Consider the following 13,187-nt stretch of genomic DNA (forward strand, 5'->3'; position numbering starts at 1 on the left):
CAAGAATATAACAGTTAAGACGGCAAAGGTATACATTTCTTTGCTCAATTAAAATGCAGTAAGTTAGCATGGATGGAAAACTAAAATCCATTTATTTGCCTTTCTAAAAGATAGAAAATAGTATCTAAGGTGAAAAATTCAAAAAATTCCAAAGTAATATTTGTACCAAATTGAGTGAGCCATAAGAAAAAAACAAGAGCTAGAAATTGAAAAATGAATTCCAAAGAGGTAATAAAAATGGAAGTAAAACATGAGAACGCTACATATCAAAATACATGGAAGGGAATGTGTACAACATCACACACAGAAACAGGCAGCAGCCTAATTGCTTTAATTACTACAGACAGTATACACAGTAATAAAGGCAAAGAAAGAACTAAATAAAGGAAAGTTCACCTAAAGGATCTGTGAGCGAATACAGCAACATTTTTAAAAATAGAAACAAAAATGGAACTTATAATTCTAACAAAGAGTTTATCTTCTAAAAAAGCTGTTATTAAAAATATTAGCATATGTATTTACGTGAAAATGTTCACAATATTTTGCAAATTGAGATACCATAGGTTAACAATAGGTTAAGCCATTTTTGTAAGTGATACTTGTATAAATATAGAAACAAGTTAATTAACATTTATTAAGCACATATACTGTACCAGGTACAGTTCAAGTATGTCATAAATACTGATTCATGTATGCTTGCAATAAACTTATAGAGTGGATCTACTTTCTGTACTAAGAGATTTAGGAAAAGTAAAATTACAGAATTTGCCCAAAGTCATACACTTATTAAGTGACAGAGGTCTGGAAAAATAAACATCAAAATGTTTTTGTTTTTGAGACAGGGTCTCACTGTGGAACCTAGGCAGGACTGAAACTCACAATCCTCCTGCATAAGCCTCTACAGTGCTGGGATTATAGCTGTGTACCACCATGCCTGGCATCAAAAAGTTTAGAGTGTCTATTTCTGACTGATAAGATTACAGATGCCTTTTTGTTTAAGTTGTCTTATTTTTCAGTTTTTCTACAATGGACATGAATTATTTTTGGAATACAGGGTTTTTAAAAACAAACTAAGCAATTATCTGGAAATAAATAAAATTCACTCTAATAGAGCTACAAGAACTTGAAGAGGTTTTGAAATGTTAAAAATATACTTCCTTCAAAAGGCTCTAGGAACAGCATTTTATGAATCATTTCTTTGAAACTTCTAAAGAACAAGTGTCCCCATGCCATTAACTCATCTGACAAACATAGCAAAACCTGATACCAGGCTTGACAATTACAACACAAGGAAATTTTAACCAATTGTGCTTATAAAAGTGGATGTAAGTTTTCTATATAAAATACAATTAGAATTTACTGATAAATGATTAATTAAGAATGGCCTATAGATGTATTCCTGGAACACAGAAAAAATTTTAAAGCTCATGTTTTAATATTATCGTATCTACTAATAAAAGATACCTGAATACATGTCAATAGGTGAAAGAAACAGTTCATGAGTAATAGAGAACCTTTCGTTACATTCAACTTCCATTCTTGGTTTAAAAAGCTGAGAGGTAGAACTGGAAGAATAGCTCTCTATTATAATAACAAACGTTGTGCTAAAACATATTGTCAGCCTAGATATACCAGACTCTAGGGAATGGAGACACTCCTATTAAAATCAGGATGAACACGAGGACTGATGGAAATAACTGTCAAACAGAAGATACAGGCCTTTCCAAAACCCATTTCCACCTGTCACCTCCCTTGACAACCATATCCTCTCCAGGGTTTGAACTAGAGTGAAGCACGTAAGAGCCCTGAAACGCAAACGTTTCATTCATTTATGGAAGCACAGGCTTGGCACTTGTAAGACCCTGACATAAGTGCTTCCTCATGTTCTCTCTCTCCTCTGCTAGCATCTTCCTCTGGACACTCTCAACTTGGTCTCTAAAATGAAATTTCTCAAGAAGAAATTAACAGTCCTCTGCAGACCACATGTTTCTCAGTTTTCTAGTTTTTTTCCATTAAGTAAATTCTATTCAAGCTCTTCCGAACCTTTATTGCTCCTTCCAAAGAAATTAACAAATTCTCTACTACGTTTTTTGTTTTTGAGATAAGGTGTTGCTATATAGCCCATATTGGGCTAGTCCTCACTATGTACCCCCAGGCTGGCCTCAAACTCAAGATTCTCCTGACTCACCCTCCTGAGCACCAGGATTATAAGTGTCCACTACCACACTCCATTCAAATTCTCTCTTCTTAATCTCCAGAGATTAGATCTTTTATATCCTCAACAAATACAAAAAATTTAGAGTTTAGGCTTCAGAAATATCTTCTAATTCATTACTTTATGATCTCAGAAAAAACTTTTTAGTAAATTATTGTCATTTGTTTTTTGAATCTAGTTCAAATAATTTTCAAAGTAAAATAAAATGCATGGACAAATTTTCAAAGTGAAAACTACTATATAAATGTCAAATATCATTAATTACAATTTACTTTTTTATTTAACTGTATTATAGGCATACAGTTACTTATATGTCATTAAAATGATACATACCACAAGAGGAAAAAACATATTTTTTATTCATTTATTCATATGTTCATACATTATTTGAGCCATTTCTCCCCCCTATCTCCACCCCCTCCCTCTCCCCCTCTTCCCAGCTCACTTCCAGGCAGAATCTGTTCTGCCCTTATCTCTAATTTTGTTGAAGAGAAGGTATAAGCAGTAATAAGAAAGACAAGGCATTTTTGCTAGTTGAGATAAGGATAGCTATATAGAGAGATTCCTAGCATTGCTTCCATGTACAAATGTGTTACAACCCAAGTTGATTCATCTCTAACTGACCTTTTCACTAGTTCCTGATCCTCTTCTCATATTGACCTCTGTCGCTTTAAGGTTTCTGTATTAGTTCCTCTGCAGTGGGGACATCAAATACTATCATGTTTTGGGTTTCTTACCTCCCAGTGTGTGCTCTCCCCTTATCATGTGACACAGGTTCGACCACATCGCTCTATTTGCCCTAGACCTAAAGTCCACATATGAGGGAGCACATATGATTTTTGGTCTTCTGAGCATGGCTCACCTTGCTCAGAATGATGTTCTCCAGTTCCATCCATTTTCTTGCGAAAATGGCTGAGTAGAATTCCATTGTGTATAGATACCACATTTTCTTAATCCATTCGTCCGTGTGGGGCATCTTGGCTGTTTCCATAACTTGGCTATTGTGAATAGTGCTGCAATAAACATGGGTGTGCAAGTACCTCAGGAGTAACCTGTGTCACATTCCTTTGGGTATATCCCCAAGAGTGGAATTGCTGGATCATATGGCAGATCTTTGCTTAGATTTTTAAGAAGACTCCAAATTGGAAAAAACTTATTTTTAAAGTACGGTAATATGAGGGCTTGGGATGTGTCAAGTGGTACAGCACTTGCCTAGCAAGCACAAGGCCCTGAGCTCAAACCCCAGCACAACCAAAAACAAAAGAATAGAAATATGGAAATTTAACACATAGAGCTTTGGAAAGGCTTATTGAATAGTTTTGTGATACCTTTACTTTGCCTAAATCTATAGAAGATATCCTTAACCCTAAATCCAGATCCTATCTTCCTAGGTGTTTTTTAAAAATAAAAACTGACAGTAGGGCAGCCTCTTTTGATATGTTCCATGGCACTCTCTTCTTTGAGAAGCCAGCTCATGCTACTGAGCACGTTTCCCAAGGTTTCATCTGGAGAACCATTTTATAGATAAACCCACCTCATTATGTGATGATTTTATAAAAATGAAAGTATTTTGCATAGCATCAAGATGTTACCTCATAAAAATCTAATTTACTGTCAAGCATACAGGGTATTCTAATGCAGAATTATACATTTTTAAGGTAAATAGAATCACATATATATACCCTATTAATCCACTTTTGCCAAAAATATCCCTGAGTTTTAGAAAGCATTTCTAAGAATGGTAATGACCCACATGCATTGAGTAACCATAGAATATTCACTGGTAGATTATATTACTCACCTAATTGCATCATTGGTCTCTGAAACAGCTTTCAAGTACTCTTTCAAATAATAATAATTAAAACAGTATTTCCGAATCCGATAGCCACGCCATTGTCGCTGAATCTATTAGTATAAATAAGAAGATAAAATATGCCATTGAATACTTTTATTAGAAACATGAATAGTTCTTCAAAATCAAGGTAATTATGTCTGATAGCTCATATCAAATAAAGTCTTAGGCCTTTCCACTACAACAGTATATTAGCTGCAAACGGAGGTTGCACTCATAGATTTACTATAAATATTACAGATGAAATATAATTGTAGGTTATTACAATTTCTTTTAAAATAATTATTTTATAAAATGTTAAACTATAAAATTAGCAATTAAAAGACTCAAATGATTCTCCCATTGCCTAGCCAACTGGCTTGAAGATTTTATTTCATCTCATTGAAATAAAATTTTAAATGGAATTTCAAAAGTTAGTGGTATCAAAATCTTTGAACAAATTATTGTTTTGCTCTTGTTACAGAGCCCATGTTGGCCTCAAACTTGTGATAATCTTGCCTCAGCCTCCTGAGTCCTGGGATTGCAGGTGTGTACCACCATGCCAGACACTGTCTTCTGTCTTAATCATGAGATCCTAATGATTCCTTAACAACAATAACAACAGCTAACACTTATTGTTCTTAGGTATCAGGTACTATTCTAATGGCTCTGCTCATATTTATACATTTTAATCTTTAGGACATTTCTATAAGATAAACACCCTTATTATCTCATCTGTAGATAAGAAAATGGCTACAAAAATAGGTTACATCATTTTCAGATAATTACACAGCTCTTGGTGATAGATGCAGAAATTAAATATTAGAAGTTCAGCAAACCCATTCTTTAGCCATTACAATACAGAATTGGAAAGGAAGTGAAATATAATTTTCAATTAATGAAAACTTCTTTTGAAATTATCACCCTTTTATATCACCTACTGCAATTCAAATAGTTTTATTTTTACCAGCACATATAACTAATGTGGGTCTTTTTTCAGATGAGAGGAGTATTGGGGGTGTCATATAACATACTTAAGTGGGCTCCTAGATGGCTTATAAAGCCCCAGTAATCACGAGAATCAATCTCCTGAAGTCCGATGCTCATTAATATATTATGAAGAATTCTTCTCTAGGACATGGAGTCTTTCCAGTTTTAACACAGTTTGCTAGAACCTGTCTTCTTTCCTATTTTAAATAGGAAAGGCTAATAGTGAGACTAGGCCCTAGTTCAATGGATTTTATCCTCAAAGCCTATGCTTTTTTAGCTAAAAGATGTTTAGCTTAAAATATTCATAAGTGGAATACTGAATCATTAAATAATAGAAACGGTTTTACTCTAATTCTGAACCTGTATTTGTCTCTCATTTGATAGAAGAGGTAATTAATACTTAGAGAGGCTAAATAATTGCCTAAGGTCACATAGCTGGTTGGATGGCTTTAAATGGTTCTGTATACTTTTATTGCATAGATAGATAGTAATAGTTTTATTAAAGAAGAAAACACTTGCAAACACATTTACCACAAAAATTTATCCTCAGCAATACAAGTTAGTAGGCTTAAGCTGCATGGGGAAAATATTGGCATATCAAATAGTGCTAAGGAAGGGACTACCTCTGGGATGAATATATACCAACAAATTTTAAATAAAGTAAGATTACATGCACCCGAAAATATTAAAAAAATGCATGCTAGAATACTGAGAAGTATGACCTTGGTGGCTTATGACTAGCTAATACTAGAGCAGTGGAACGGGGTCTCACTATCTAGATCAGGCTGGACCTTAACTGGTAATCATGCTGCCTCAGCTCCTGAGGTTTGGGATTATAGGTGTCTGCCACCACTCCCCACTAAGTATGTCCATGTCTGAGAACAGAGATCTGCAAGGACAAAAACTGAAACTGACTGAAAAAAATCTGTGCTGAAACAAGAAGCCAACATTTTGGGCTTCTTCCCTTCAATGCCTAGCAACTACTGAAAACAATACCAACCACACCCAGGAAGAGGCTGCAAATGGTGTGCTCTTGAGGAAACTTTTGATATCCTAACATCCTCCATACCTACCCAAAGGCAGGCTAAAATCCCTTTCCAAGACAATACTTTTTACTTTCAGCTGGGTAATAAAGAGTATAGTAAGTAAATGAAGGCTAAGGCAACAGATTAAACTTTTCTATGCTAAAGTATAATCAATCAGTCTTTAAATAGCTTTGTGCCAGGTGAGTGTATTCAAAAAGAGCAGGAAGGAGCTAAGCGTTTGCGTGAAGAAGCTGCCATCTCTGAAGCGAGGGATCTGAAAGTTATTGAGCTTCATGAATGTGCAGAGATTGGGCTAACTACCTTAATTCTTACAATATCCTTGTCCACAGGGCATGATCTCCATGTTAAAATGAAGAGACTGAGGTTATGGAAAAGCAAATGGCAGAGTCAGGATACAAACCAAGATCTATTTTACTCTAAAAAGCCCATGTTTCTCCCACTGCCATCTTACTGCATAAGGAGAAAGAGAATGTGTTCTCTAATTTTAAAGATACTAGTTTCTTACATTATAGGGAGCCCAAACCAAAGCCAGTTAGTATAAGTGAAGATTCTAGTACACTTTCCTGTTTTAGGCACAAATGATGTCTTGCATTTTGCCTAAATTTTCTGTTGATATTCCAGTACTAGTGAGCAAGCTTAATTTAAAAAAAAAAATACTTTCAAGAGGCAGAATGAATTTTAATAACTTTTTCCCTTAATTTCAAGGTTATGACTTCCAAAACAAATAATAACAAAAATGGCCAGATTCCTGCCCTTCAAGGTAATTAGCAACTTTTAGAAGTGATTGGTATAAAACAATTACTGTCATCGATCAGCTCTGAATAGATAATTTTAAACAAAGTCATTGTGTGCTCAGCAGATTACAGCTTGTTAACGGGCAAGTTCTAAATGACCTCTTAAGCTAGTCAAATCAATGATGCATATTCCTCATTAAGTAACATCAAAATGTAAGTGGTCTTATAAATAATGTTTATTTTAAGCACTAAAACAAATGGCAAAACCTTGATATTTTAAAAGCCATCTGCTTGTAGAAAAGATTTTCCTCCACTAGGTTTGTTTTTATTCTTGAGACTCTGTAGTAAACGTAATGCCATTGGAAGAGAGAAAAAAAAAAAACTCTCCTAAAACTAAAATGAAGTCATAGAAGTCAACTCATTGGTGACAATCCACCTAGTATTGATGCTCACATGTATATGAGAGTGTGGAATTAGGACTTAGTTATTCTCAATTCCACTTTTACTTATCAGCCAGCTTGACATTCCAGAACACTGTACAATAAACACAGAAAAGTATAGATAGGGAGATTAAAAACAGTTAAAAATAATAACATAACACAAATTTTTTACTCATGGTATCACTGCATTATTACATCAAAACTACATATATATGTAAACATATGGAAAGTATATAACATATATGAGAATATATTTGCCTGTGTATAGTATGTATATACAAAAAGCTTAACCAGATTTTTTAGCAAAACATTTTTGATAACAATCCTATATGTAATTTCTTTTCTTTAATATTATTTTCCACACTCTGCTTTAGATTTCCTTTCTCTATAATCTGTTTAGATATTCACAATGATTTTGACACTAGAAATAGGAGGAGTAGGAAAAAATATTCTTGTGAAGGGTGATGGAACCATCATTAGATAAAAGCTTGAAGCTGTCTAGATGGTCCCTTCCTCTCTTCCCAAGGCTGAAATTTTGGGATACCTTTCTTTGTGTGAATAAGACAGTTTGTTATTCATTCTGTATTCACATAGTCTTAACATAACTCTAACACAATGTCCAATATATAAAGGGTTTTCAGTATTTTTTTACAAAAATATTACTAGTTTAATCTTGAAGATCATTATTCTAGACATAAATGTTTATTTCACAGTTTGATAAATATGAGAATAAGATTATAAATAATTTAGGAGATTGAAGTGAGTCTTTATGTATCTGACATATTTAATGACAACTTTCAAGTATAGTCACTATACAATTTTTTCTTTTTATATTTTAAACACAAGTGGAAAACAAATAAAAATGATGATGTTGCAAGTTACATTCGTTTTTGTAAATTAAAATTTTTATATGTATATTCATAAATATAAGGAGAAATTAATCATTCAAGTTATATACTTTGAAAACTTATTTTAGTGCTCTTTAGTATTCTTCTGTTACTACAATTTTTAATTTCCATAAAGTGAGCATTTCAATCTTAACTGAAATGTTTTGGAGATACTAAAATCAAATTAAGTTATTTAATATAAGTGCAATGATAATCTGTTGAAATTCTCTAGATTCCTGTAGAGTTTTACCAAGTAAATGTGTGTGATTAACCATTAACATGTACAAGGATTACAGGGTAAAAGGAATTCTACTTGAAACAATCTAATACATCTGTAGTTTTTTAAAACTCTGTAAGCTTCAGACTATTGCCATTTTTTTCATTCCTCATAAATCTCTGACATGGAAAGGAGAAGGTACAACAGGCATATTTCATAAGAGAGCTCTCTGAGATGCTACATACCAGCACTTCCATTCCTATGATACTGCTCCAGCTGTCCTAGGACAGACAGGCAAAAGAGGACTCGAGATGTATGAGATGACCCAACACAGGCTTTCCAAAGGAATTACAAGCAGAGAGCTTACTTTTACTAACTTTCAAAGGCTGTGCCAAATTATTTATCCCCAGTGTGTTTAGTTCATGGAGGCTGGTATTTTCAGAAAGTTAATTTAGAGAGAGCAGGATCAAGGTTGAAGATGTTGGTCCTAGTAAACAATTTTGTGGGGCTCCTAAGGTTTTAATAAAGTTAGAGCCCTTTGTCTATTCCATTAATGTTTCAGAGCCCAAAATAGGCACAGTAGAGGTATAAACCATTTTGGATCATAAAATTCTCTGTGACTTGTTTAAATGTGTAGCAAGAAAAGTGTTTCATTGAGAGACATAATGGATGACAATTCCTGATATTGGTAATGAGACTAAGTAATGGTCAGAACCTAAAAATGCTTTCATATGGTGAGGAATTTCATCCTAAAACATTCAATTCTATCTAAAAGAAGAAGCATGGAACACTGAACTGGCATGCCTCAACTCATTCTTCTAATTATCATTAAATTTAAAAGTCCCTGGGTAAAATGTATATACTAGCAAGGATGTTCATGAATTATTAGGACCACGGGTCAGTTTTCTAAGGAACCAGGATATGAATAATATACTTCTCCTATGATCTTAGCTTGGTGCAGGTTTCATATAGGTGTTCTCATCCAAATTTTGAAAACAGGAAAAGACCTTGGGTATGTTATCATCCTATAATTCCATTTGCTCTTCTTTCAAATTGTAATCATAATGATCCCTACCTCAGAGAGCTGGTTGCTACAATTGTAAAGAAGAATTGCAATATTTAAAATACTTAGAATGGTACCCAAGAGTAGTGACTGCTATGCAGATGCTAACTCATTATTACACGCCAATGGTTCTGAGCAGCTTTAGGAATAGGTGGCATGGCTATCTTTCTATTGCCTGGCCTCAGAGACACACAGCTCTCACTGGCAGTCAGTTTGACTAAAGAACATTCGGGTATCTTTCAGCTGTGTATATTCATGCTAAGATAACAAGTTTCAGAATCCGGAATCATTCAACTGGGAAAGAGGGCACCTCAGTGACAATGTTCAAGTGAACATATGCAATCTTGGTTTCAGGTTATTTCTCCCATAAAGAGGAAGAATTAGGTATAAGATTGGTGTCATTCCATACAAGAGACTCATGGATGAGATCAACCAGTAAGTAAAAACCACAAGCAAAAGAAAACACTAAATATTGAGAACCATGAGTCAAGGTGCTAGAGAAAAAAGACAAGTAATTGACCTTAGGATGAGTGAAATAATTCCACCAATGTTCACTTTTTTTTTTTTTTTTTTGCTACCTGGGGATATTTTTAAACAGGCTTCTCACACATGAATTAATTCTTGTCCTCATCTAACATTGTATTTTTAGGACTGAGTTTATACCCTTAGTATTTGGCGGGTGACAGCCAAGTTCTAACCTATATGCTCACAGGCATCAGAAGTGCCACACTGTAAGAAAATACATGATTATCTATCTAGATAGGACAGGAGAGCAATGAGTTGAGGAAATGAATTAGATTGTGCATTTGTATGATACTGAAAGCTGTTCAAAGAGAAAAAATGAAAATAAAATTAGGAAGCAAATTAGGTACACAATAGTGGCTAAAATGCTGAAGCAAAAACAGAACCCTAATCTGGGATAAAGTCAAATTGAAAACTAAAAAGGAAATAAAATGTCACATCAAGACACAGGAGAAAGAGGGCCCCTGGAGCTAGATAAAAATTTACTGAGCAATTTACTGCTGTATTAATTGACTGTCACTGGCCTAGTAGCAAGTCAGCAACAGGGGCTCTGTAGAGACAGACTATAGGCTCTGACAGCAGCATATGCCATAGCAAACCTCTATCAAATCTGCCTGTGTTACAAAACTTAGGAAAGATCTTAACTCTTATGAAGCCTTCCACTCACTGGTGAATTGATTACTAAGTAAATTTCACCTTACCATGTTTAGTTTACCTATACCACATAACCTAATCAGGTAATTTAAAAAGGCTTAAAGATACCACAACAAAGGCTTAAATAATTTCCAACAAGGACACCCAGAGTTGTAGAGAAAAAGAACTTAAGCCAAGGACTTTTTTTTTTTTAACTCTGTAGATAGAAAAAAAATGGGCCCATGTTCATTGATTTATTCAGGGATATTTATTTAACCACCTACCATAAGTCAAGCATTAGAGATACAAAGATGAAGGCAGGATCTGGGCCTCAGAGGACTTACAGTGTGTGTGGAGGGGTAGAGACTGGCATGCAAATTAGTAAGGATAATAAAATGTTACAAGTTCTATAACAAAAGTATGTCAATGGTAAAATAGGGAAATAAAAAGCAAGCGAGATCAATTCTAGAGGAATGGGGGGGATCATAAATCCTTTGGAGAAAAGGTGACCCTCTAAAAAATAAATGCAGGAAATGAGGATATTAATATCTATTACATAAAAAAATCACATACATGTAATTTGTTCTTCATTACAAAAGTATGGCCATCTATTTAGGGTAGACTATAAATAAATTTCTAGAACTCCTCTGCTCCACTAGCCTTTTTGACAACTGAATATGATTTAGTCGTCATGCTAGCAATGAGTACCAAATGCATAACTTGCAATTGGTTCAGTTCATGTGGCAAATTAGGATGAGCTTTTTTCTTTTTTACCTATTGTAGATGAAGGTCTATTCATGATCTGTACATATATGAATATCTGTTTGAACATTAATGGTCATATAGATTTTTGGTAGTTATCTTTTTGGACACTCACAACCACCTACATTTGAATCATATCTAGGGTAGTTACTTGGTAACTTTGAACTGAAAAGGCAGAGTTGTAGGTACTAGAAGTAAAACATCAGCTGCTGGCACCCAGTTAGGGTATAATCATCAGATGTGTATAACAGAACAGTATATGGACCATACAGTGTTCTCTTCAATGACTCCTGCAGACAGCAAAAATTTTCAAGCACATCTAACAAAATTCACTTATAAATAAATCCAGTTCTTGTAACCGGTCACTGTGATCAACTAATGCTAAAAATTAATCTTTGCTAGAGAATCACTTTCTGGCCTGTAAGTGAGCCTCATTCCTGATTTCCCAATTTAGAAACATCAGACACCTCATCTCTTACAAAGCTACAGGAAGTGGGAGAGATAAAGAAAATGTTAGAGAATGAAAAATATTGAAACAATCCATCTATATATTAATGTAATATACTACACTGTACAGTAAGCTGTTAAATATTGGGGACCATGGTGATAGAGAGTGAGTAAGAAACGGGGATGAGGCGGTTAATTTGATTAAAGCATGGTATATAGAGATCTGAAGTACCAAGGTGAAACCCCCTTGGTCTATCAATAGATACTCAAATTAAAAAACTGAAGGGCAGGAGGGAAAACTAAATCTTTTCTGGGTGTGGCTATTAGTAGGAGGGGGTGGGCAGAAAGAAAGGGAATGAGAGTGTATATAATGGATGTATTTTGTATCCATATATGAAAACAGAAGAATGAAACCTGTGAAATTGTTCTAAGAAGGGGGCGGGGGTAAGAAGGAGAATGATGGATGGGGTAAATTCAACTAAGATATATTTTAAACACATATGTAAATATCACAATGTATCCCCCTGTACAACTATTATATACTAATAAAATCACTTTTTTAAAAAAAGGAATCCACTTGCGGGGTTGGGGGTGGCTCAAATGGTAGAGCACTTGTCTAGAAAGCAGAAGGCCCTAATTTCAATCTCCAATACTGCAATAAACAAATAAATAAATAATACAGATTTCATAAGGACAGGCTTTACTGGAAAGATTATTGCAATGGGAGAGGGAGGAAGTAACTACTGCAATAGGCAGAGGTGGACAACAGTGAAAGGGAGAACATTTTGACCATAAGATTTGCCAGAACTTCAAGAGTCAGACTAAAAGAGTTTTTGTTTTATACAAAGATACAAACAAGAGTAGAAAGTATCTGATATGAGGAAGTAGGATGAAAGGGAGGTATGATTGAAGAATGTATCAGAAAATGCTTTATCCTGAAGTCAGCTGAAAAGATGTTCTATGCTGGCCAAAGTTCCAGACCTGGGGGAAGAAGAGAAGCTAAATCACAGTTTAGCAAAACAAACATTTTGTCCAAATTAATCAGTGGGAGCAAGAAGATCAGATAATCATCATTTGTGATGTAAAGATTGGGTATTTAGAAGGGATGTGTCAGGCCTTGAGTATCAGGGTGTCTCATCTAAGTCACATGAGAAGGGTGTTGTGGTTTTTTTGGGGCGGAGGAGGCTGGGGGGCAGTGAGATGTTTGTTTCCTAAACACAAAAATTTTTAATCTTGTTTTCTAGGATCATAGGGCTCAGGTAAAACTCAACATTGTCTATTGATGCTAATCAAAGATAAACTGACATTTACTACTAGGAAGTAGAGCTTTTATGTGTGATATTGAAATGAGTTAAAAAAAAACCCAAAAAACTCTCAGCTGTTCCAAATGACTTATATTA

At 34.5% G+C, this 13,187-nt stretch overlaps 1 protein-coding gene across 1 annotated transcript in view; it reads right to left on the bottom strand.

Annotated features, from left to right (window-relative positions):
* Window positions 1–13,187, bottom strand: part of Spata17 (spermatogenesis associated 17) — a 203,674-nt gene that overhangs the window by 157,082 nt on the left and 33,405 nt on the right. The window contains exon 5 of the mRNA XM_074048977.1: window positions 4,017–4,120. Coding sequence (XP_073905078.1) covers window positions 4,017–4,120 — 104 coding nt within the window. The remainder of the gene's footprint in view (window positions 1–4,016; window positions 4,121–13,187) is intronic.

This window comes from Castor canadensis, chromosome 11 (assembly GCF_047511655.1).
Source record: "Castor canadensis chromosome 11, mCasCan1.hap1v2, whole genome shotgun sequence".
In the NCBI taxonomy this organism is placed as follows: Eukaryota; Metazoa; Chordata; class Mammalia; order Rodentia; family Castoridae; genus Castor; species Castor canadensis.